Here is a 26,380-nt window from a genome sequence, read left to right on the forward strand (position 1 = left end):
AATAAATGAACAGATGACAAAAGAGCATGTATGAATAGAAGAGGAACAATTTAAAAATCATCAAGGACCCTGAGGGCCAAGACAACCCTGATAAAGACAACCCTGATAAAGAAGCAACAGTCAAAGACACCACTGCTGAGAAGTTCCCAGAGCTTAGCAGTGAATACAGAATACAAGCAAAATGAGATCCCAATAAAAACGGTAGTCAGCAGGAAACATACCACCTGAGGGGGCTGGAGATAGAGCAAGGAGGGGACAATGACTCTAGTGAAGGAAGAGCAAAGGAAGGAAAGGTAAGGCTGAAAGGTAGTAAGGTGTATGTACAAAACCCTATCAGCAAGACTACAGTAAGCCACAATGCAAAAATTTACAGATTTTTAAAAGTGCCCCTTCAGAAGCAATAGTATAGGAGGTAAGGTTTATGCCTTACATGAAGCTGACCCATTTGATCCCTGGCACCCCATATGGTCCCCCGAGCAACACCAGGAATAATTTTTAGGTGCAGAGCTAGGAGCAACCCTAAGCATTGTTGGGTGTGACCCCAGCCCCTCAAAAGATGCTAGTAAAAAAGTGTCCCTTGTAGACGCAGACTACAATGGGAAGCAATGGAGAAGGGAGGGTGAACTGATAGTGGGAAGTAGCACTAATGAAGGGATTGGTGCTGAAAAAATGTATGCCTGAAACCCATTCATGAGTAACTTTGTAATTTCATGTATACTAATAAAAAAGTTAAAAAATATTTTTTTAAAAAGTTAAATAAAAATTGACCATTAATCAGCTCTGAAAAGTACATTAAAAAATTCTCAAGTATTTGACCAGCTTCTGATTTGCAGATTCAGACCTGTATGAACACTGCTCAATTTTAAAATTAACCCATTATCACTTAACAGCTACAGTGACTATTCACTAAATTGGAGTTGAAGGAGTCTGAAGACCTAAATCATCTGAAGGAGAATAAAACAGCTTTTAGCTATTTCTGAATCCCAATAGAACTGAACAAATAAATATAAGACTATGTAAGTATATACAACAAATACAGACTGACAGAACACAAGGTAATTTAGGAAGTATGGGTGGGATGGGCTGAAGCAATAGCACAGTGGTAGGGCGTTCGCCTTTCTTGCGGCCGACCTGTGTTCGATTCCTCCGCCCCTCTCGGAGAGCCTGGCAAGCTACCGAGAGTCTTGCACGGCAGAGCCTGGCAAGCTACCCATGGAGTACTGAATATGCCAAAAACAGTAACAATAAGTCTCACAATGAAAGACATTACTGGTGCCCACTCAAACAGATGAGCAATGGGATGACAGTGATTGATTGATTGACTGATAGGTGGGATACTGAGAACAGAGTACCTGGGTTTGTGACTGGCACAACTAATGGGCAGCTAGTTCACATTGCTGTAAAACTTTAAAGGATACCAGGTAAAGTCAACAAAAAAGATTCTTACCTTACAAACAAAAGCTACAACCAAGGAGGGGTCCCTGCCACCTGTCTCCTGGCTAACACCTAAGGAAAACCAAATGATATCAAAGGTAAATATGAAGGTATAGGCACCACAGATCTTATATGATCCTATAATCATCTGTGACATTAAATAAAACTGGTCATAACAGTCATGTATAAAAGCAGAAAACGCTGCACTTGTTCTCAAATAAATGCTTCCCTTTTCCTACTGTTGAGATATGTTTGAGCAAATGAAACAAGTATGAAATCAATAGAATGCTAACTAAAAAACTCTCTAGAAGACAGGTAAAAATGTTTAGGGTCTAATACCTTTTATGAGGGGCTAAGAAAGAAAAGACAAGTTATACTTTATAAACAAGCATGAAAATATGTGAAACACAAGAGATAAATGTCCTACAGAGAAAAAAATGTGTGTCAATATTCACCATTTTAACTAGGACAGCTTACACGGATAAGCCTCTCTTAGGTCATCAGACAGAAATGATGTCTGGGGAGAAAGAGGAACTTATCAGCTCTGCCCAAGTATTAGAAAACAAAATCTTTAAGCAGTCTAATTCCTTTAAGACATTTAATCTTGGAAGTGATTAGATTTCCAGGTTGTCAGCTGGAAGAAAGGTATTACAGATTGCCTAACTGCTGTTTTACAGCTACTTAGTAAGTGCTACTTACTAATTTCTGCTACAATATAAAATTAACCTACATTATGAATGTGAAAAAAGTGAAAAAGCCACTGTATGAATCAGTGTACTAGACTGACCTCTGCTGGAACAGAGACCTGCAGAATGCCATTCAAAGCTCCTCTCTGCACCTTTATGAAATAGTTAGCCACTCCTCAGAGGCTAAATGCAAACATCACAAGGAATATCATACTTACACAGAGCTTGAGTGAGACTCATTATAATTTACAGCATTAAGAACCTACAGATTAAGGATACAAAATTCTCTTGATCGTGCACTGTTTTGCTTAAATACTACTACCTTCTGGAAGGTGCTGCTCATTTTCAGATGACATGGAGTCAGAAGACTGCTCTGTATTGAATCTTTCTGGACTTTGTGATGGCTGGTGCTGTCCATGCTTCTGTTCACCTGGTTGGTACAAAAAACAATCAAGTCACCTGCTAATGGAGGAGAGCTCACAGTCAAACTACAAACTCCAGATTTAACATATGGATCAAGTCCCCTAAATCAGAAGCCTCCTGCATGGCACCATGAAGAACCAGTAACCCTAACCTGCAACTCTGGGCTAGATTCACATCTTTACTGTTCTGGTCAGCTAAGAACCCTGAGTACAGAAGGAAACAAGTGTTTGCCAACGAAGAAGCAACAGGCAGTTTTATTCATTATCAACACTCAGTAAAAAAAAAAAAATCAATCTGAAGAACATAATCTTGCAGTCATTTAAGTCTAAAGATGTAGAAAAAGAAAACCACTAGTCAGAATTGCCTCAAAGCTAATACAACAGTACCTATTCCCTACTCCTCCCTGATGCTCACCCCTTTTGTGCCCACTGGGTGAGGTTGGGAAAACAGAGGCCCACAAGGTCAGTGAGGTGGGTTCTGACCACACAAATATATGCAAACAATTCCATTCTAGAGATGTGGTGTGGATGGAGGCAAGTAAGAGAAGAGAAGGCAGAGAAGGAAACAAAAGAGCAGCAGAAGAATATAACCAGTTGGGGAGGTCTGGTGAGGTGGGGTGGGGATTTTCAGCATTTGAAGGTGGTAAGAAAAAACAACTGCCTAGAAGTTTAGCCAGGCAAAAGGGGTGCCAATCAGAATGGCTGTCTCATATCCATACCCTCACTGCCCTCCTAACTCTTGAATTTTTTTTCTCTATCAGGTCTAAAACTGTTATAAAGTTCCATTATTAGTTGCTTTTTGTTTTTAAGTTTATCTCTGCAAACCCATCCAGAATCTCTTCAAAAGGAAGGTGCTGATAACCTTTCAGTATCAAAACAGCAAATCGCAATGTCCAAAAGGAGAGGGACAGAGACAGAGCGACGGAGCAAGTTGGGAAAAGTACACTGGGGGCTAGAGTGATAGCATAGGGGTAGGGCATTTGCCTTGCACGCGGCCGACCCGGGTTAAATTCCCAGCATCCAGTATGGTCCCCCAGCACCGCCAGGAGTAATTTCTGAGTGTAGAGCCAGGAGTAACCCCTGTGCAATGCTGGGTGTGACCCGAAAAGCAAAAAAAAAAAAAGAGAAAAGGGTGTTGGAATACTGTATGACTGAAATCCAACCATGAACAGCTTTGTAATGCTCACAGTGATTCAACTAAATAGTTAAAAAAAAAAAATTTAAATAAAAGGTGCTTATATCTGTAACAAGTTAATCCCAAGCAATAAATGTGTAAATCTGAGAATAATCTGTCATCTGAGTGTTTAACACCTGTTATTCCAAAATATGACAGCTATCATTTTATATAAGTGAAATGCCTGGTCAGCAGATTAGAAGCTCCTTAAGGAAAGGAAACATGCTTTACCCTGAACTGAATTTTCTCAGCATTGGAGAATACAAAGCAAGTATTCAAGCCATTCCTATTTTCACCCAGCCTTTCTTTATCTAGAACCTACATATCTTTCTTAGAACATTTCATACTTGTTGGGGATGGACTGACCTATCAGGGCGAGCCCACGCTGACTGTAATACAGACAGGAACATTTTCCCCCTTCAAGCTGCTTTCAGAAAATAATTTCAGTATATGGATAGGGGCAGTTTTCCTTTTCTCTCTGAAGCCCAGCTGGTCTTTGACATGCAGATCTCAGGTGTTACCCAGGCCTGACCACTGATATAGTAAGTTGCAGGCTCTGGCCCAGCCTAGTCTTTGGGATGTAGATTTCAGGTGCCAGCCCAGTTTGTATTTGAAGTGTAGATTTTAGGTGGCCGCCCAGCCTTGTCTTTGAGATGTAAATCCAAGTGCCAATAGCCCAAGAAAGGTTTTGGCTTTGTATTTCCCACCCCCCACCCAGGCTACAAGCCTGCAGGTACAAGGAAACAACATTCTACTGCCTCAAAGTTCTTCCTATAACTTCTTTTGATGCCTTTGGTGACTTCACTGTATTGCTCCCTTTAGCGGTACCATGATCAATAAAAGGAGATCGCAAGGCTCTCTAGCTTTTGTCTAAGAGTCAGAGAGAACCTAGACCCTCCATGAAATACATTTCTTCTGCCTTGTCTCAGCACCTCTGACCGCATGAATATTCACGCACACATACTCACTATATATGGGGATTTGGAAAACCGTCATGGTGTCATCCTTATACTCTGGCGCAGAGTGGGGCCGCACAGCTGTGTGAAAGAGAAACAGGTCAATGGCCACAAGGCCCGTATCCTGGAGGCATGAAAATTAACTTTCCAGCAACAGAACAGTTCTGAGTTTGTCTTCAAATCTGCACCCAAACTAGAATTTCTGAGTAAATAAATTTTTTTTTCTTATATTTGGGTGTTTTTTTTGGGGGGGAGGGAGGGTGTCACATCCAGTGGTATTCAGAGCTTACTCCTGGCTCTGCACTCAGAAATCATTCTTGGTGGGCTTGTGGGATCATTTGGGGTGCTGGGATCAATCTTGGGTCAGTCAAATGCAAGGCTACGCACTGTACTATCTCTCTGGCCTCGTCTGAATAAATTAAAAATAAAAAATTAAGAACAAAAATGTACCTTCGTCTAATATTAGTATTACTAAAATTAAAGGAAGACATACTCATGAATACCACCATCCATAAATAAAAAAGTAAATAATACCCAGATTTAAGACAAGTTAACACAGTACTATGAGGCCAGATATTTATTCTGACATAAAAATTTTAAAAAATAGTGTTCCTAGGAGAAAAGCATTAATAGTCCAGATATGCAGACTGCCCTCAGGAAAGGGCCCTCAAAGCATCCTGTCAGACCTGCTCCTACAGAAAGGCATTATGTCTGCCAGTATAGCCATAGCTGAGACCCAGACACAACACCTACATTCTTCAGTTGACAAGCCCTCTTCCTAGTGCAATTCAACTTTGAGAACTATCCCTGAGCCCAAGTAGTAATCCTAGGACCTAACCCCTAGGCCTCTGAGTGCAAATGAATACTGCTACCTAGCATTCTTACAGTGTGGCCTCTTTAAAAAAAAAAAAATTCACTCCTCTCTGCCTATCCTATATTTAGTGGAAACAATGTAGGGGTATAAAAAATTCAGTAGGCAATACTTAAAAATTTTAGTTTATGAAACAATTGTTAAGCTTAAACTTAAATCTGCTTTTATAGGTTCTATTTGAGAGACCAGGTATACATGACAAAGAAATGCAGATAATGAGATAATGAGTCATACTCAAGTGCATACCAAGATCTATTCCTTTTAAGGGACCAGAAAATATTTTGATAGCTTCTAGGTATTTTCCCTAAAAAAAGAGAAGAAAAACATGAGCAATTATGGTTACACAAATGTCAAAATCAATACATTCAAGTATATAAGAGATACAAACAGGTATCAATAAGAATTGTTATTTGTAATACCAGAGATCAAACCTAGATCTTTCATGTATGCAAGGCATGTTCTCTACCATTCTCAATCTTTATTAAGTGTTTTGAACTTCCTATTTATACTGTGTCTACTTGTTAGATGCTAAGGATTTAACAGTGAGCAGAGAGGTTCCTTCCCCTGAGGAAACAGATTCCACTGGCCACAAGAGCAAGTTAAGGATGCATTCACAAAGAAACACAAAAAATGGGGGTGTTGCTACTCAATTGGGGAGTCAAGGAGGCTCCTTAGTAAAAATTTTTATGAAATTAGTGGGGGGAGATGGGGGCTTCTCAAGCAGTTCTCAGGAGTTCTGGGACCCTACTGGAGATTCTTCTTTCTTTTCTATTTTTTTTTTTTTTTTTGGGTTTTGGGTCACATCTGGCAGTACTCAGGACTCACTAGCTCCTGGCTCTGCACTCTGGTAGCACTGTAGCACTGTCGTCCTGTTGTTCAGTTTGCTCAAGCAGGCACCAGTAACGTCTCCATTGTGAGACTTATTATTGTTTTTGGCATATCGAATAGACCACGGGGAGCTTGCCAGGCTCTGCCTTGCAGGCGGGATACTCTTGGTAGCTTGCTGGGCTCTCTGAGGGACAGAGGAATCGAACCCAGGTTGGCCGTGTGCAGGACAAAAGCCCTACCACTGTGCTATAGCTCCAGTCCAATTGCACTCTGGTATCACCTTTTTTAAAAAATGAATCAGTGAGATAGTTACAAAGTTGCTTGTGATTGGGTTTTAGTCATACAACGTTTCAACACCCATCCCTTCATCACCACCAATGTCCCCAGTTTCCCTCCTGCCATCCCCCCAACCCCCTCTTCAGCATGGCAGGTCTCTCTCTCTCTCTCTATCTCTCTCCTGTCTTTCCTTTCCCCTCTCCCTCCCGCCCTCCCTCCCTCCCCCCTCCCCACCACCCCTTTGGGCATTATGGTTTGCAATAAGTAACGACAGGTTATGATGTTTGTCCCTTTACCTGCTTTCAGCACTCAGTTCTTGTCCAGAGTGATCATTTCCAACTATCATGGTCACTTCCCTGCCCTAACTGTGCCCCCCCCCACCACCACCACTTATGGCAGGCTTCCAACAGTGGACCAGTCCTCTTGGCCCTTGTTTCTACTGTCCTTGGGTATTAGTCTCATGAGTCAGAAGGAGAGGGACACACACAATAAGGAATCACTCTTGGTTGCATCAGAGGGGGTTTACATGGTGCTGGAGATCAAACCCAGGCCTGCCCTACCCACTCTATTATCTCTCTATCCCCAATATTGGAGATTCTTAGCCAACAGGGTAGCAGTCCACTGGGAGAGCCCAGTCACTGGCAGTACCAAGAATACCCAAGGCAACACCAACAGTGCTGAAGTCTTTAAGGTGACACGGAGTGGTGCTCAGAGGCCCCGAGTGCAGCACCAATGACGCTCAGATTTGTACTGTCTCCTGTGACGATATAAGCCTTTTAAACTCAGCCCAGAAGGTCACAGAATGAAGGAGACAGGAAACTGGTAGGTATATTGACAAAAGCCCTGATATGGTAAAGGGCTACACTGTGGACCAAGAGTTAAAACTGAGTGTGCCCATATAGTTTCAGGTTGAAGATGGACACATTTGCATGTGCGAACTTGGTAACTGGTTACTTTCTATCTTATGTAATAGGACATGAACAGTTTTAATCACAACGTGTATATAAAGTTTTAGCAGTGTAACAAGCTGATTTGGAAGATGTAAAAATATTTGAAAGATGTAAACAAAAAAAAATCTAGCATTTACTTTGTGCCTGTTTGTGACAAATATCTAATACAGTTATTTTATTGTTTTCTATACATTACTTCACGTACTCTTTAACTCTTAGGAAAGAGGTAAATTGTTCAAGCTCATATAGGCAAAGTATTTACATCTCAACATCAGTTATCTCAAGAGAACAAAGACTAACTTAGGAAATCAGAAATTTTTGTTACAAACATTTAAAGAGGTTAATTTGAAAAGCTGAGAAAAGGGCAACTCACCAGTTGTGGAGGTCCAGAAAGAACGCACTTTGGAAGCCCAGTTTCTTTTAAAGTAAGGATCATTCCTAAGAAGAATGAATAAAATTAGACCTCCATTATTTTGACCTGTAGTTACACCCAGACCGAGCACTTCCTCCTGAATCAGTTCATTTACATGCTTATCCTTATTTCATCTTCTAATTATCATGGAACAAGTGCAGAGCAAGAATGATGCTAACTAGAGGTACAAGGAGAACCAAGAATTCCTAAACTACCTCTGAATAGGCAGGACTGATCTGCAAGTAATGAACTGAGAGGGACCTAGCGTGCAAAATTATGCAAGCAAAAGGGTGCCCTTTAACTTTTGCACCTCGTTGCCTTCCCCTCTCTCAGCTCTGAGAATGATGTGGCTCGACACACTGCTCCTTCCTACCCATACAAAGCTTAACTACAAGACTGAACTACAAACTACAGCAAATCAGTGGTTTTCAAGGTACAAATATTTACTGTAGTCCCACTACTACCTCTTCAGTTTATTATCACATGTCTGCAGTACAAGTCAAGAAACTGAGTCACTATAAAAGTTGGGAATATCGGGGGGCTGGAGCGATAGCACAGCGGGGAGGGCATTTGCCTTGCATGCGGCCGACCCGGGTTTGATTCCCTGCATCCCATATGGTCCCCTGAGCACTACCAGGGGTAGAGCACTATCAGGGGTAATTCCTGAGTGCAGAGCCAGGAGTAACCCCTGTGCATCGCCGGGTGTGACCCAAAAAGCCAAAAAAAAAAAAAAGTTGGGAATATCGATGCTAAAATCTACTGAGCCACAGCTTTTTAGGCTTCAACTGACCATGCTGGCATAGAACAACTGCAGTTCCAGTACAACAGGAAGGGAAAGGGGGATATGACACAGAACCAAATTCAAATCCCTGAGATTTCTCTGCAACCTGACTCAAAAAAAAAAAAAAAAAAAACACCTCACCCCAGGAGGTTGACTCCATGGCTAGGAGGCTGGCCTCACATTCTGGGGATAGGGCAACTCAGAGAAGGGATCACCAACTATAATGTAGTCGAAGGCCATGTGGGAGAAGGGAGTTGCGGGCTGAATGAGGGCTAGAGACTGAGCACAGTGGCCACTCAACACCTTTATTGCAAACCACAATAGCTAATTAGAGGGAGAGAACAGAAGGGAATGCCCTGCCACAGTGACAGGGTGGGGTGGGGGGAGATGGGATTGGGGAGGATGGGAGGGATGCTGGGTTTACTGGTGGTGGAATATGCGCACTGGTGAAGGGATGGGTTCCCGAACTTTGTATGGGGGAAGCATAAGCACAGATGTGTATAAATCCGTAACTGTACCCTCATGGTGATTCATTAATTAAAAATAAATAAATTTATTAAAAAAAAAAAAAAACACCTCACCACACAGTCCACCAACATTAGACCAGTGCATCCGGGTGAGAAATATGTTGTCCAAACGAGCCACCTTCAATCTAAAAAAAAAAAAAAATTGCAATGTAGGACAAACTTCATTGAGCGGGGGAGCCCTCTACTCTGTGATGGACACGGTCCTGCGTCACACCTCAGGTGACCCTCTCCATTACGCGGGGAGCCCTCTACTCTGCTAAGGACAGTCCCGCGTCACACCTCAGGTGACCCTCTCCACTGACGGGGAAGCCCTCCACTCTGTGATGGACAGTCCCGTGTCACACCTCAGTGACCCTCTCCATTGACAGGGAAGCCCTCTACTCTGTGATGAACAGTCCCGCGTCACACCTAAGGACCCTCTCCATTGACGGGGAGCCCTTCACTTTGCAATGGACAGTCCCGCGTCACACCTCAGGAGACCCTCTCCATTGACAGGGAAGCCCTCCACTCTGCGATGGACAGTCCCGCGTCACACCTCAGGTGACTCTCTCCACTGACGGGGATCCCCGCCCTCCACTCTGCATGACAGTCCCGCGTCACACCTCAGGACCCTCACCACCCCGGGCGGGCCTGGCCAGCCGACTCACTTGTGCTCCTGCATGAGTCGCTGCACGCCCTCGCCGCAGTTGAAGAGATACCTACAGACAGACATTGACAACCTGGGACTGGCTCGACCTGTCAGACACGACAGTGCGGCCGAGCGCTGGAGGGGGGAGAGGGAGGGGGCGGGGGCCAAGAGCGCACGCCGTGCGGGGCCGGGCGATGCTCGCGGCGGGAGGACCGCGGCCCTGAGAGACCCCCGCACCCGCGAGGCCCGGGCGCGCCTCGGCGCCCACGACCGGCCCCGGGACACTGACCGGTTGTGCTCCGAGAAGACGTAGAGCGCCGCGCCCGCGTCGCGCCCGCCGGCCGCCACTACCTGCAGAAACGCCGTGTTGGGGCCGCCGGGCTCCCGCGCCGGGTCGCGCTTCTCGCGCGCGCGCAGGTGCCGCGGCGGCTCCTTGGGCGGCCGCGGGCGGCGCGCGGGCCCCTGCGACATGCTGCGCCCACGCGCGGCCCTCAGAAGGCAGCGCGGCGCCCACATCCGCCAGGCCCCAGCCGCGTGGAGGACAGAGCCGGCAGCCGGCCTCTCGCCCGCGGCGCCTTCCGCCCCTGCCAATGGGAAGGTCAGAAGCCAGCAGGCCCGCCCACGGGGGTCTGAATGGCCAATAGAAAGGAGCCGTGAGCCTGCGGGGCATAGAGTGGTGGCGTGCTAGAGCGGCTCGTGTCTTTTTCCACCTTCCCGGCCGGTCTAGGCTTTCAGGGAACCGCCCTACGCTCTAGGCGGGACTTCCGGAAACTCGGGCCGAAAACATCTGGTCGCCCTTCCGGGCTGAGACGAGTTCTCTCACCTTGGTTTCATGCTGGCCTCTGGTAGTGGTGGTGGAGTGTGTAGTGGTAAGTGAGGTGCCGTCGCTTTTATTCCTATTGTGATTCTGAGTCGAGACTTGGCTTGACCGCAGCTGCCCGGGCCACCTCACAGGCTCCCGGGACCACCTCACGGCTCGGATACCGCCCTCGCGGCAACCCCGGGAGACAGCTGTCTCATGTACGTGCATTCCACGGGCTGTACACTGCTCTCTCGATGCCTGAGTTTCCAGGGAGCTGTCGATTCAGGTTGAAATAGGGATTCCTCTTCCTAGGAGCAAAGTTAGTACCTTCTTCAGCAAAGAAATATCGCCTTCCCTCACAGAGCAGAATTTCAGACGAGATAAAATAGTGAAGCAAATTGATTCTATTTGAAAAAATTTACCTAGGGTGATGCAGGAGCAGGAACTGTGTTTTTTTTTTTTTTTTTTGGAGCAATAGCACTGTAGCGCTGCCCTCCGTTGTTCATCAGTTTGCCTGCTGTTCATCAGTTTGCTCGAGAAGGCACCAGTAACGTCTCCATTGTGAGACATGTTACTGTTTTTGGCATATTGAATATGCCACGGGTAGCTTGCCAGGCTCTGCCGTGCGGGCGGATTCTCTCGGCAGCTTGCCAGGCTTTCTGAGAGGTACAGAAGAATCAAACCTGGGTCAACCGTTAAGAGTGAAAATATTAAGTAATAAAGATGCTTAGACTCATAGTTAGAAAATAGGATAGTACTGAAAAGTAGAAGAGTGAAAGAAACTCCGTAACAGGGAAGGAATTTAGGACTAAGTATGGCTTATTTGGTGGGATTTTTACAGGAAAACTTGTTTTTTGTGATAGCATGTCAAGTGACAAGAATGTTACAGAAGATGTGTTGTAAGCAGATATGTCGGGAGGCCTAGTAACTTTTGGGAAACAGTAATAGTAAAATCTTAAGCACAGATTTCCTAGCCCTGAAATAGCGGAAAGGCATAAAACTACAACCCTTTGACAAGCACATCTTGAGCTCTTTAAAGAGGAGAACTGAGGCACCTTCCAGATGTGGAAGTCCAGTTACCCACCCAGAGAAGGATGGACCTCTCAGAAAAGGAGACACTACAGAATAATCCATGAAGTTATGAGGAGACCAACAACACTGCAAGGCTTTCTTGTAACAATGCACAGATTAACTTTTATATATGCAAAAGTCCAGCAAAACCCATTTGGAAGAATTGTATAAAAGTTTTTTTCAAAGTTTCTGGGACTTAATTTTCAAACCTATGATTTCCCTTGAACATGTATCTTCTTGTTTGTTTCTATGTTCTTTTGCTCGCCTGTGTCCACTCTGGAGAACCCTGGGTTCTCTCTTGAGCATGTGCTTCTCCCTCTTCTCTCACATCTTTCTCCACAGAACTCCGTGGAACTCCACCAGTGGCTTATATGAGACAGAAAGGAGAGAGACCATCACCACAGGGACACCAGCTGTGAATTTCCACAGAAACACATAGTGGCATTGGGGAGGTGAAAGTGAGGGGGACAGACTAATGTTTGGTGGCCAAGAACCGTACCCCTTGGCCAGGCGGCAGTGATGGACGGACGAAGAACTGGGGGAATGGAGAAACAGGAACTGGGCCCCAGGCTGGTCAGTTTCTCTCTCCTCCCTAGTGTAGTCCAATCTCTCCCCTTGTTGCTCTAAGTGCCAGTCATCATGGTTCCATCATCCTAGTCTCCTCACAGACCTCAAAGTCCTCCACCTCGTGATATTTTCTTCCTCATTTCATCATAGTCTCATTGTCCTCTACTTCTAGTCATCATCATCCTCTAGTCCTTCTGGTCCTCAAAGTCCCACTAGTCTTCAAAGACCTCAAAGTCCCAAAAGTCTCAAAGTCTCAGTTCTCATCCTCCCCTCTTTCTCCTTAAAGCATCACTATGTAGGAATCATGAAGGGTGGGGGTGAACATTGTCATAACAACAAACAGAGGTAAAGCTACTCCTTTAGGAGATTAACTCAAGGACAAAATTTCATCTGAGGGTTCAGCTCTCCAGATTACTAGAACATCTGCTTAAGGTGGGATTCCATCCAGGGTGTACTGCTTCCTCCTTTCCTCAGTAATATAGTAAATTTACTTATAATATTTCTAGTCATTTTGTATGAACACAGAGATATATTAAGCTTAAAGTTTGGCTCTTCCTGGGGACATCTCTCTATATATCCCAGACTATAGTCCTCAGGCCAGGTTAGTCTTTCCTAACCCCATCAGGATCCTTATTCAGTTACTTCTTTTTAGGTCATGACAGAGTTTGTTCCATGACCAAGCTCTTAACTTAGTTTATTTATGGTACTTAGTTTATCTCCTTTTGATGCCAGGGTAGCTTACAGCTTGCCCTGCGCTCATCCAGTTCCTTCATTGGGACCCTGCTTTTGGAGTGCTGGGGACTAGGGTAACTGAGGCTTAAGTAAATATGACAGATGCCCAGGAGTAAATATTATTCGGAGTCAATTAACAAGAGCATAGGATGAACTGTCTTCAGTGTCTATACAAAAGGACATTGTAACAAGAGCATAGGATGAACTGTCTTCAGTGTTCTATACAAACTATACAAAAGGACATTGCTAAATAAGCCATGCAAATGACACAAAGGAAAGAGAAAAACAATATAAGATTGTTAGTGCTTGATGGAATTGGGTGTGCCTCAGGGGCACTGTTGTAGGAGTAACAGTAAAATTCAAGGTCCCTGCAGGAGTAGCAAGGACAACCCAATGTTATCCCACACTCTGCCACCCTGAGGCCATCTGGGAAGGCTTGGACTGGTAGTCTGCAGCTGAACCCCTGCACAGCATGGGCCAGAGCCCCACCAGCTCCACCAGGTAATTATCAAGCCACACTTGAGGTCCTTTGGTCTTCTCGGCACTGGAATTAATCCCTGTAGCACTGTCATCCCGTTGTTCATTGATTTGCTCAAGCAGGCACCAGTAACATCTCCATTGTGAGACTTGGTGTTACTGTTTTTGGCATATCGAATACACCACGGGGAGCTTGCCAGGCTCTGCTGTGAGGGTGAGATACTCTCAGTAGTTTGCCGAGCTCTCCGAGAGGGAAGGAGGAATCGAACCCTAGTCAGCTGCGTGCAAGGCAAACACCCTACCCACTGTGCTATCGCTCAGTAATCCCTACCTTGCAAGATTTCTCTCTGGGAGCCATGGACACAGGCTGAAGTGAGGAAGTGCTCTTTTTAGGAAAGGAAACTGTCCTAGACATGACCCAGGGTTTTCAGGTTCTTGTCCTAGCTCTCAAAAAGAAATTTTAGGAATGAACAAGCAGTGAAGTAAAATAGACTATTTAGAGGGTTTTCAAAGAAGTGGGAGTTTCCAAAGATGGGGAGCAAAGAGAGTAAAGCATTAAAGAGATATTGCGGTCTTCTCCAAAGACAGAGCCTCAATACACATCTCAAGAGGGGACTTGCAGGCAGCACATATACTTAGCCATGTGGCACAAGCAGCACATGGGCTCAGTCAGCATATGCACATCCTTCCTTTGTTTAAAGTGGCTTTCATAGGGTTTCTCCAATCTGCCTCCACATGGGGATTTCTAGCTAGGTAAGAGTGTTGCTAGAGTGGTTTCCAAGGAAGGGTTGCCCTGGTCTGGGGTTCTCTGGCAGAGGTAGGGGTCATTCGGGTGTCAAAAATCTGCAGTTTCTGTCTCTGCCGAAGTTTGTGTTTCTGTGGGTTCCAGCCTCTACAAGATCTGTCGCTAGCGCCAAAATCTTATCAGACCGAGGCCCTAATTCTTGCAGCTTTAGTATTGGATTTATCACTTTCAGAAATTCCATTGCCATGGACCCTCTCCTATCCACCTGCCTTCCTCAAAAACACTCTTCTTGACTCTACCTCCCTCACTCCCCATTTTACCAAGCCACTGGCAACAAGTGCACAGATCCTACAGTGTGATCTGGCTGGTTCAGGTTTTTGAATTATCTGTTTGACCATTTACCTTAGTATTGCCCATTATCTCTTAGTCTCGATGAGGCTAAACTCTTGGGCAGGATTATTGCCTTGGGAAATTGCTAACTTCCTCAGGAAGCAATCAGGATTTTACAGGGTTGCTAAAAGTGTAGAATGGAGGCAACTAAAATGGGACTGTACACAGCAGCTGGCAAGGGGAAACAAGGTTTCCTCTTTCCTTGGGAGAGAAAGACAAAAATTTTCTGGAGAGAATATGCTTCTCTGGGAAAAAACCTAGAATGGCTTTTGAGAGAAGGTTATATATAATTTCTCCAAATTGCATATATAAGTATTAATCTGGATGCTGTCACTTTCAAATTCTTACTAAGAACTTTAGATTATCCGGTAGTTTCTCCTCATGTGGAGATCTATCTTTCCCTGTTTAGATCAATTTCTTGATCTTAAAGAGTGAGCGCAAGATTTGCATGTCAAAGGGTTGCAGTCCTCAAGTCTTTGAAATTCTTGAGGCTTAGGCAATTTTTTTTTCTTCTTGGGTCACACCTAGTAATGCCAGGGTTACTCCTGGCTCTGCACTCAGGAGTTAATCTAAACTGTGCACTCTAGGGACCGTATGGGATGCTGGGATTTGAAGCCAGGTCAGCCTCGTGCAAGGCAAACTCCCTACCTGCTGTGCTACCGTCCAGTCCCAGGCAGTTTTTTCTTAGTTTTATTGTTTCCAGAAAAACTTTACCAGGGCCCCTCTATCTATCTGCCCATAGTGATGTGTTTCAAGTGATTTCAACTCTGGTTTTGGGAGAGCAAAAGGTAGAGATTAAGAGAACAGACCCTGAAATAGGAATTTAGATTATTCAGTGGTCTTGATCTCTCTTGCCACCAAGAGTTGCTGTGACTTTGTCCTTCCACTCAATTGACAATTCAGTGCCCTGTCTGGCATGAGGAACTCCTTGTTCCTGTTTGTCTTACATATCTGACTTTTTGTAAGCGATGGTTTATTCAACACTCCTAATAACATTGCTGGCATGTAATTGTCATCCTCCTCCATTTCGGAGGAGGAAACATAAAATTAGAGGAGCCATAACTCGCTTATAGTGTACATTAAGACTTCTTAAAATGTTGAACATGACACATGCCATAACCCAGCTGCCAGACCCCACGCCAAGCTGTTTCATTTGGAGCTCGAAGGGGGTGGGGAGGCAGCAAGTGAGACCCCTCCCCGCCCCAAGGGACCCAGCAGAACTCAACCACAGCTGTGCTCAGGCCACTCTCCACATGCTTGGGTCAAACCTCACCCGTGAAGTGAACCTATTCCTGGACCACGTGTGCATTCGTGGACACGAGAAAACTCATACCTATATCACCCATACTCCAAGAGTACCATACCACATTCGATGGGGTTTAAAGTAAGAGGCAACCAATCTTAGAGGGAAATATTTTTTCTTACAGATATATATACACATATATATATGCATATATATGTGTGTGTATATATAAGAGCACACAAGGCTCAACCTTTAACAATATGTTAGTGATTTCTTATAGAAATGCTTAATGACCCCTGTGGAAATATAACAATCTTCACACTCTTTTCTCTAAGGAATCATCTTTGTAGCGTTTTCAGTGGTTTTTCATAACAAACAATACAAAATATTTCTGTTCTGCTTTGGGGCAGGGGTTGGGGTTCAGGATGGACGCATATGAAATATGATGGCAGTAAGGTGATCGGATTGGTGTTTGATGTTTGAATATTACATGATAATCAAATATTGTGAACTGCTTTATAAAATAAAATTTAAAAATTAAAAAAAAAGACTTCTTAACATTTTTTTACTTGCAACTCCTTTTTTTGCCTGAAAAAATTAGGGCCAGAGAGGTAGTATAGCAGGTAAGTCACTTGCTTTGTTCATAGCCAGCCCAGATTTGATCATTGGTACCCATATGGTACTACCTTAGAGTGATAGTGATACCTGAGTAAGCACTGAGCCAGGAGCAAGCCCTGAGTGCAGCACAGCCAGGTGTGATCCAAAAGCCAAAAAAAAAAAAAAAAGAGGAGCAGGAGGAGGAAGAATTTATACATGACCCAGTGTATATAGGTATACAAAATAGATAGATACATCAAACATTTACTGATAATCATTAAGAAATTTATTTTAAAATGACCCCCACACATTGTTTCAGAAACCCATATAGGATCTCACAGTTTAGGTCTACATGATTGCCTAACATAAAAACCTGTAATTTTACCTAATATACTAATCACTGGAAAGGAAAGATGTAAATGTCTTTCAGCCTGGGCTTCCCACTAGGAAGGACTCAAAATTAAAACCTGGATCATAGTTCTAACAGGTTATATCTAGTCAATACAGTATTGAATGAAGATGTTAGTGTGAAAGTGGATTTTCCTGTGCTGAAGGGTTCTTGAGAATTACATGAAAGATTTGCATGCAAAAATTAAAAAGTTAGAGTTCATTGTAATATAGGTGAGCAGATAGATAGGAAAGAGCCCCTATGGCAATGGAATTCCTAGGATGTAATAAAGTCATCTAGCCCTAAGACCATCAGAGCCCACATTGTGAGCACAGGAGCTAAGGCCTGGTAAGACCCTACCTGGTGCCAGTACCACAGAAGAAAGCCAGCAAGAACAAAAGGCCAGGGAAGGAATTTCAATGAAGACCTTCAGTCACTCCTGACCGACCCCCCCCCCCCCAATCTAGTACCAGACTCTTACCTAGCTAGAGGGCTCCACTTAAGACAACTTGGGCAAAGCTCTAGAAAAGTCAAGTGCATCCAAAGGAAGCATGCACATATGCTGCCTAAGCCAATGTGCTGTTTGTGTTCAACTGAGCACATGTGGTACCTGGGCACATGTTGCCATCTCCTCAGATGTGTACTGGGCTCTCTCCACCTTTGGAAAAGCCCACATTCTCTCTTGAGCACATTATTCTCTCACTTTCTCCCCCTCCTTCCCCTTCCTAAAAGCCTCCAATCACTGTTTTTACTTCACTGCTTGTCTCCTCCTGAGATTTCTGTAAGAAAGACAAACTATGCCTGGAAATTCTGGGTAAGGCCTAGGACTGGCTGATTTTCCTTTTCTGCAAAGAGCAATTTCTCACTCCAGCCTGAGTCTGTGGCTTCCCAAGAAGTCGGGTGGTGGAGATCAATTCCAGTGCTAAGAAGACCAAGCAAACATTAGGTGTGGATTGACATCCAGCTGGCAGTGCTAGTGGGGCTCTGGTCTGTGCCATGCAGGGCCTGATTGCAGACTTTATCAGTCTTAGCTTTCCCAGCCAGTCCCATGGTGGCAGAGGTGGATAAGGAGAAAGTCACCGACTCCTCTCACCCAAGCCAATCATGGGGGCTCACCGACTTCAACTGTACAGATAAAATAGATGAGTCTCTCCCCAGATGTCCGCATCTCTCCATTTACCTGTTTTACCTGTTGATGCTAGTGGGCCTATGTGAAGCAAGAGTAGAGAGAATGGGTACTTCCTCCTGATCCACTTTTGTTGGCTAAGTGTTTTAGGGTTCTTTAGTGAATTGCAACCCTAAGTGTTTAGGGTTCATTAGTGAATTGCCCCTTTTCCTCCCCCAGAGAAGCTTACAGTGCTCTTATGAGCACCCCTAATCCCCAGAGTTTGCCTTACCTTTCCTTTGTGCTTTACCTCTCCTTCTATTAGCTACTGATCCCCCAAGTCAGGCTTGGTTACATATAGAGCCAAGCCTGGTGACTGAATTTTTTTAATCTCTAGTGAATTACTTGCTTTTCTCTCCCCTATAACTTTTTCATATTTTACTATAGAGCAGTGGTCTTTACTTAAACACAGAAAGACCATTAATGCTATGCTCCTATTATTTGGGAGTTAATTGACTCTATGATATATATTTATTCCTGGGCATTCCTCATAATTTCTTGACTCAGGCTTCAGTTGCTGTAGTTCCTAACACCTCCCTAAAATGGGGTCCCACTGAAGGACCTTTGAATAGACCCAGGGCAAGCGGCAAAGCTACCTCAGCATCAATATGGAACAGTCTAGAAATCACAGAGCATGGGTCTTGATGTGAGCTGTGATGACTTAAGAGACAGAACCCCCATGGGGAAGGAAAAGCTAAACTGACCTGAAGACTTAGTCTGAGATTTATGGTAAAAGACTTGCTTCCCCTCAGATCCCAGAGAGCTAAGTTTTGGAATCTATATCTCTTACTGTGTTTATACAAATAACTTCATGTATTAACAAAAAGTAAACAATCTTTTTAATGTGTACAACTATAGGGAAAAAGAAAAGCAATATAGATGCCCCTGGGGGGTGATGGGGGGGCAAGCAGTTGCCTCTGTTGAAAGGCTTTGCCTGTGTAAATGATTAATCACACCTACATGCAGTCCTATACCTCGACCCCCTCAGGTTGTCTCTAAAGGCTACTCAGCCCTGGAATTGAACAGGCCATTTTGACCATCTACCTGTGAGTCCTTGTCTTTGTTCCTCTGTTAGGGAGGCTTGGGGAGTTGGTTTTTTGCCAACTGAACGAGTCGCATCTTGAACTGATACACTTCTACCACCACAGGAGTGGCTGGGAAGGCTAGGACTGAAAAGATCTGCGATGAGTCCCTGCATGGCAAATAGTTCCATCAACCCCACTAGGTAGCCATCAAGCCCTACCTGATGTCCACTTGTTCTGCCAGGTCAGGGAGTTATTCCCCAACACCTGATTTCTCGGGGAGCCATGGACTCAGGATAGAGTGAGGAGAGGGGAAAAAAGGACAGTCTTTACCCAGGCCTGTTGGGTCCTTGCCTTCTCACAGAAAAGAATTCCATGAGACTAGCAGATTTTGTTTGGAGGTATTTGAGGTAGGGGGGAAGGATGGGAGCGGAGAGTAACGTGCTCAAAAGAGACACAGACTTCTCCAAAGGCGGAGACAAATACTGAATATATCCCAGCTTTGGATATGAAAGTCACATCTCAAGAGGGGAGATGCAGGCAACACATGTGCTCAGACACCACATGCAGTTGGCCATGACACTGGACCCAAGCAGCACATGGGACTGGGTAGTACATGCACAGGTTTCCTCTGTTCAAGTTAGCTTTACAGAATCTCCCCAAAACTGCCCCACATGGCACTTTCTATCTAGATATGAGTCCATTGCTGAGGTGGTTGCCAAGGGTTGGGATTAACTGATGGTCTTCTTTGAAATTCCTTTTAACTATTGTTCCCGCTGGAGCTTCTCTTGGGGATGGGGGGTATGCTGGTCTGTGCTGGTCTGTGCTGGTGCCAACTAAAGGTCTTATCAGGTCTTAGATCCTTGTCCACAAGATGGGTCCTGACAGCCTTAGGGCTATTTGGTTTTATTACTACCCAGGAATTCCATTGCCATGGGGCCCTACCTGCCTCCCTATGAGTGAATGACCTCCCTGTCTTGTCCTATACAGTTTACTTGTCTCCTGTGAGTGCCAGGCCAGTCCCTGTGTTGCTTTTTATCCCGTGTGTTGGATAATATTGGTTTGTCCTTGCTCCTCTGCAGGGAGTTTAAGGTTAATTGAGTTACTCCTACAACAGTGCCCCTGAGGCACACCCAATTCCATCAGGCACTAATAATCCTATCTTTTTTCTCTTTCCTCTACTTCCTCTGCATGTCCTTTTGTATAGACACAGAAGACAGTTTATGCTATGCTTTTGTAACATGGGAGTTAATTATATTTGATTCTTTATTACATGACTCTTACTTAAATTTACTGTTGGGCACCCACCATATTTATTTGACTTAAGCCTCAGTTGCCCTTCCTTCCTAACACTCCCAAAAGGAGGGTCCCAGCAAGGGACAGTGATGAATCCAGGGCAAGCTGGAAGCTACCGTGGCATCAAAAAGGGACAAGCTAAGCGACATAAGCATAATTAAGTTCAGAGCATGGTCATAGAACAAACTCTGTCATCATCATCATCATCATCATCATCATCATCATCATCATCATCCCGTTGATCCTCGAATTTCTCAAGTGGTCTCAGTAACGTCTCCATTTGTCCCTAGCCCTGAGATTTTAGAAGCCTCTCTCTGCTCGTCCTTCCCAAAGATGCCAAATTGGAGGCTCTTTCAGGGTCAGGGGAACAAATTCTGTGATGACCCAAAAAGAAGTAACTGAATAAGGACCCTGCTGGTGCTAGGAAAGACTAACCTGGCCTGAGGACTGTAGTCTGGGATATATAGCGAGATGTCCCCAGGAAGAGCCGACCTTTAAGCTTAATATATCTCTTACTGTGTTTATACAAAATAACTAGAAATATTAGTAAGATGTAAATTTACCATATTGTTTAAATGGATTGCTAACTGAGCAGATCTCCTGGTAATGTAGAGTGCTGAATCCTCAGATGAGATTTTGTCCTTGAGTTAATCTCCTAGAAGAGCTTCCCCTGAGAGAGTGATTCCACATGTTTGTTGTTATGACAATGTTCAACCCCACCTATATGTACCCTCACCTTTCATGATTTCTTTTTTTTGCTTTTGGGTCACACCTGGCGATGCACAGGGGTTACTCCTGTCTTTGCACTCAGGAATTACTCCTGGCGGTGCTCAGGGGACCATATGGGATGCTGGGAATCGAACCCGGGTCGGCCGCGTGCAAGGCAAACGCCCTACCCGCTGTGCTATTGCTCCAGCCCCACCTTTCATGATTTCTATATTACTATGCTGTAAGAAGGGAGAGGAAAGAAAAATAGTGAAACTGGAAGGGGAGAGAGATCTAACTATGATGGCAAGGAAAAATAACTGTGCTGGTGAAGAAACAACTATGCTGTAGGGGAATGAAGCTGTAAGGATGAGGATGGGAATGAAATAAATGGTTCCTAATTACCAACCAGCCTGGGGCTCTGTTTTTCTGTTCCCCCAACCCCCTGTCCTTTGTGCTTCGTCCATCCGCCTCTGTGGGCCAGTCAGGGGAATGGTTCTTGGCCACTGAACACTTGAGTCCCGCGTACCCACGCTCTTTGAAACTCACACTTGTGCATACTTTTCTTAGTGTGTGGCCATGGCCACATGCTTGTGGGGAAATTCCTGTGCTCTGTGTCTGTCACTGGGCCTCCTAACTGTACCAGAAGTTCCTGTCATCCTCTCCTGGCTTTCCGAGTCTCTGGCCATGAACATGTCCATGTGGGTGAGACTCCTATGCTCAGCACCATATCACTACCTGGCATCTGAGCCTACCTGAATCTGAGCTTTCCTGGCTTTCAAGCCCTGCCTATATTCTGGCCTTGTCTGGGCCTATGTGGTCTGCCGGTACTTGGCTATGTAGCTGGGCATGCAGCCCTATCTGGTCCAGGAAGAGAGGAGAGAGGGAGAGAGAGAAAAAGCAATTGTGGGGTTGGGGGCCTCCTTTTATCAGCTGTCTAGAGTCTTAACTTTTGTTTTTGTAAATAAGGCTGTTGCAGGCATATAGGTTTTAGGGGAGCTGGGTTGGTAATGAAACTTGAGAAGTCATTCCCAGCCCTGAAGTAGAGCAAAGACAGGAAGACCACATTTCATTGAGATGTAAATATTGAACTCTTTGGAGATAGAGAAACTCAGGCTCCACCCAGAGAAGGTACTATTCAAAGAAGCTACAGAAGAATCTAAAGAATCCAAAATAAGAAGCTACAGAAGTTTCTACAGGTCTTAATAGGAATATGTGTGTGTTCAAAAAATTTGGGCACATGCTGCGTGCATCGGTGACCATAAGCCTCTTCTCCATCCTGGCCTGCTGCCTCCGGTAGATGCATGGATGAGAAAACACGGCCGCCAAGCTGGTTGGTGATCAGTCACTCAGTCACCGTTTATTCCTATACCCTTCCCACCATTTTTTCCATTCTCTCCATGTGCCTAGTCCACTGTTCCACTCTCCCAGCACCTCCCCAACACCCCCCCCCCCGCAACCGCCCACACACACACACACACACACACACACACACACACACAGCCTTAGTTATAGAGAAAAATCACCAGGGTTGGGATAGCAACCCTTGTTTAAACATAGGTGAGGTAACAAAATCAACCTTCCTATGAAAACCCTTCCTTCCAGTAAGCTAGGACAAAATCCCATCCTACTGGGAGATCTACCTAACAGCGGAATACCATCAAGGAGCATATTTCTCCTTTTCTTAGACCATATCAATTTATTTTATTTATTTTATTTTATTTATTTTTTTAATGGATGCCCGTGAGATACAGTCACAGACCTACAAACTTTCATGGTTAAATTTTAGTCATGCAATGATCAAGAACCCATCCCTCCACCAGTGCCCGTTCTCCACCACCAAAGATCCCAGTATTCCTCCTCCCAAGCCCCCCATCCCACCCCGCTTCTGTGGCAGGGCATTCCCTTTTGCTCTCTCTCTCCTTCTGTGTTGTGGTTTGGAATAGAGATATTAAGTGGCCATCATGTTCGGTCTATAGTCTATTTTCAGTTTGCATCTCCCATCCCAAGGGGGCCATCGAAGCGCCCGTTACTTGATATTCCCTTCTCTAGCTCAGGTACCTTTTCCCCCAGCATGTGAGGCTGGCTTCCCAGCCATGGAGCAATCCTCCTAGTGCTTATCTCTACTATTCTTGGATGTTAGTCCTCCATTCTTTACTTTCTATTCCACAAATGAATGCAGTCTTTCTATGTCTGTCCCTCTCTTTCTGACTCATTTGACTTAACATGATACTTTCCATGTTGATCCACTTATATGCAAATTTCATGACTTCATCTTTTCTAACAGCTGCATGGTATTTCATTGTGTAGATATATCAAAATTTTTTTAACCAGTCATCTGTTCTCAGGCACTCTGCTTTTTCCAGATTCTGGCTATTGTAAACAGTGCTGCAATGAATGTACAAGTGCAGATGTCATTTCTACTATACTTTTTTTGCCTCTCCGGGATATAGTCCCAGAAGTGGTTTTGCTGGATCAAATGGGAGCTCAATTTCTAATTTTTTGAGAAGCATCCATACTGCTTTCCAAAAGGGCTGAACCAGTCAGCATTCCCATCAGCAGTGACAGAGAGGCCTTTTCTCCCCACATCTGCACCAACACCAGTTGCTTTTGTTCTTTTGGATGTGGGTCAGTCTCTGTGGTGTGAGGTGATATCTCATTGTTGTTTTGATCAGCATCTCCCTGATGATTAATGATGAAGAGCATTTTTTATATGCCTTTTGACCATTCAGATTTCTTCTTTGAGAAAGTTTCTGTTCATTTCATCGCCCCATTTTCTGATGCGGTTGGATGTTTTCTTCGTGTAGACTTCAAACAGTGTCTTACATATCCTGGATATCAATCCCTTTATCAGATGGGCATTGGGTGAATATCCTTTCCCATTCTGCAGATTGTCTTTGTATTCTAGTCACTGTATCTTTTGAGGTGCAGAAGCTTCTTAGTATAAGATAGTCCCATTTATTTATTTATTTATTTATTTATTTATTTATTTATTTATTTTTTAAGTTTTATTGAATCACCATGTGGAGGGTTACATAGTTCTCAGGATTATGTCAGTTATACAATACTCAAACACCCTTCCCTTCACCAGTGCCCATATTCCATCACCAACCACCCCAGTATACCTCCCGCCCCCTCCACCCCCCCCCAGTCCCTGCCCTTGTAAGTGATAAGTTTCACTTCGTTTACGCTTTATCTTGATTATATTCCATGTTTCAACACATAACTCACTATTGTTGCTGGGGTTTCCCCCAAAAAAGAAAAAGGCAGTCCTACTGCCAAGAAAGCATTTGATAGTTCTCCATTGCTGAGAATGTAGAGATATTAAGTCCCGCTGTTTGTTACATAACTTTTCTTTTTTTCCCCCCCTCGTCCTGCGCCACCGAGTTCACGCCTGTTTAGTAATCGCCACGCTGCCTGACAAAGGGAAAAAAAACGAAAAAGATGGTCATTTCCCATCATCAGCCGGCGTGGGGCTCTGGCTTAGTTGATAGTCTAATAGAATGTCTGCAAGCAGTTTCTGGAACCAGAAGTAGTGCGCTGGTATCGGCTCTGGCTCAAGATTCCACCAGCGTCCCGCTGTTCCATGTACATAATTTTTCCCTTATATCCCATTCTCACGCCACCAGGTCTGTGTTTGCTTAATGGACATCATACTATGGTTAACGCCACACCGCGTTTCTTCCCGAGAAAGAAGGATATTTCTTCTCAGCTGGCGTGGGGATATGGCTTAGTTCAGTCTAGAGAGATGGCTACCACTTTGATTGACTTCAATATTTCAGCAAAAGACTTACTATTCTTGTTAGGATTTCCCCCCAAAGTCTGACCCGTTAAAAAGGAACCATCTCATATTGCTGATGATTAGATGACATTAGGTCGCACAGCCACGGCAGCGGCTGCGCGGTTTTGGGTTTCTGTATAAAGTCCAGGGAAAGTACAGCCAGAAATAACATCACTACAAACTTTTACCCTTTTATGGTGCTCATAAGATGGAGAAACCTAGAGAGAGCTGGCTCGGTGTCTCCATTTTGTGCTCAAAAAGCGGTGGAACCTGTGCTGTGCTCAGGAGGAAGGGGTTGAGAGAGAGAGGTTAAAAAAATTGAGGAATACCCGGCTTCCACTGTCGCAGCCCGGCGTAAGGTCTTAGTTCCCATTCTGGAATTATTTCATTGGGCTGCTTGGAGTCCAAGGGAGCCCTTTTGGGCTCTTCTATCATGCTCGAGCGGCAGCCGCGCCAAAAGGGACACACACGTGGGTCAACTGGGTTTAAGTATCCGCAGTGGGCGGAGGTCACCGCCCCCACCCCCCGTCCCCCTGAGGTCCCCCGCGCGTCCCGTTTCAGCTGGCTCGGCGTCTCCATTTTATACTCAGAAAGCGGTGGAACCTGTGCTGTGCTCAGGAGGAAGGGGTTGAGAGAGAGAGGTTAAAAAAATTGAGGAATACCCGGCTTCCACTGTCGCAGCCGGGCGTAAGGTCTCAGTTCCCATTCTGGAATTATTTCAGTGGGCTGCTGGAGTCCAAGGGCGCCATTTTGGGCTCTTCTATCATGTTCGAGCGGCAGCCGCGCCAAAAGGGACGCACACGTGGGTCCTAGTCCCATTTATTTATCTCTGTTTCCACTTGGTTGGTCAGTGGAGTGTCATCTTTGAAGATCCTTTAGCTTCAATGTTGTGGAGGGTTTTGCCAACCTTGCTTTCAATGTACTTTATGGATTCTGGTCTGATGTTGAGGTCTTTAATCCATTTTGATCTGACTTTTGTGCATGGTGTTAGGTAGAAGTCCAAGGCCAGCTTTTTTTTTTTTTGCATGTGGCTGTCCAGTTTTGCCAGCATCATTGTTAAAGAGGCTTTCCTTGCTCCACTTCACATTTCTTGCTCCTTTATCAAAGATTTGATAATAATATATTTGAGGGTGTGTGTAAAGTTATTTAACCCTGATCCATTGGTCTGCAGCTCTGCCTTTTTTCCAGTACCATGCTGTTTTAATTATTACCACTTTGTAGTAGAGTTTAAGGTTGGGGAAGGTGATGCCTCCCATTTTCTTTTTTCCAAGAACTGCTTTGGCTATTTGTGGGGGGTTATTGTTCCATATGAATTTCAGGAGTGTTTGATCCATTTCTTTGAAGAATGTCATGGGTATCCTTATAGGGATTGCATTGAATGTGTAGAATGCTTTGGGGAATATTGCCATCATGACTATGTTAATTCTCCCAATCCATGAGCAGGGCATATGTTT

The 26,380-nt window shown here is 44.6% G+C and overlaps 1 protein-coding gene and 1 long non-coding RNA gene across 5 annotated transcripts in view; one reads left to right on the top strand and one right to left on the bottom strand.

The window, feature by feature from the left end:
• Nucleotides 1-10,524, bottom strand: part of ELAC2 (elaC ribonuclease Z 2) — a 29,610-nt gene extending 19,086 nt beyond the window's left edge. Inside the window, exons 1-8 of one of the 3 annotated variants that reach the window (XM_055143120.1) lie at nucleotides 10,235-10,524; nucleotides 9,965-10,015; nucleotides 9,372-9,442; nucleotides 7,971-8,035; nucleotides 5,790-5,847; nucleotides 4,685-4,753; nucleotides 2,440-2,550; nucleotides 1,448-1,506 (exon numbers count right to left, since the gene is read on the bottom strand). In XM_055143120.1, the coding sequence (XP_054999095.1) occupies nucleotides 1,448-1,506; nucleotides 2,440-2,550; nucleotides 4,685-4,753; nucleotides 5,790-5,847; nucleotides 7,971-8,035; nucleotides 9,372-9,442; nucleotides 9,965-10,015; nucleotides 10,235-10,461 (711 nt within the window). In that variant the 5' untranslated portion in view covers nucleotides 10,462-10,524. Of the gene's footprint in view, nucleotides 1-1,447; nucleotides 1,507-2,439; nucleotides 2,551-4,684; nucleotides 4,754-5,789; nucleotides 5,848-7,970; nucleotides 8,036-9,366; nucleotides 9,443-9,964; nucleotides 10,016-10,234 lie in introns of those variants that run through there. The other 2 variants (XM_055143121.1, XM_055143122.1) reach the window with 2 other exon arrangements.
• Nucleotides 10,525-10,690: 166 nt separating this feature from the next.
• LOC129405672 (uncharacterized) overlaps nucleotides 10,691-26,380 on the top strand; it is a 111,253-nt gene continuing 95,563 nt past the window's right edge. The window contains exon 1 of one of the 2 annotated variants that reach the window (XR_008630732.1): nucleotides 10,691-10,814. This is a non-coding gene — a long non-coding RNA (uncharacterized LOC129405672). The remainder of the gene's footprint in view (nucleotides 10,815-26,380) is intronic. The other variant, XR_008630733.1, reaches the window with a different exon arrangement.

This window comes from Sorex araneus, chromosome 6 (genome assembly GCF_027595985.1).
Source record: "Sorex araneus isolate mSorAra2 chromosome 6, mSorAra2.pri, whole genome shotgun sequence".
Taxonomy (NCBI): Eukaryota; Metazoa; Chordata; class Mammalia; order Eulipotyphla; family Soricidae; genus Sorex; species Sorex araneus.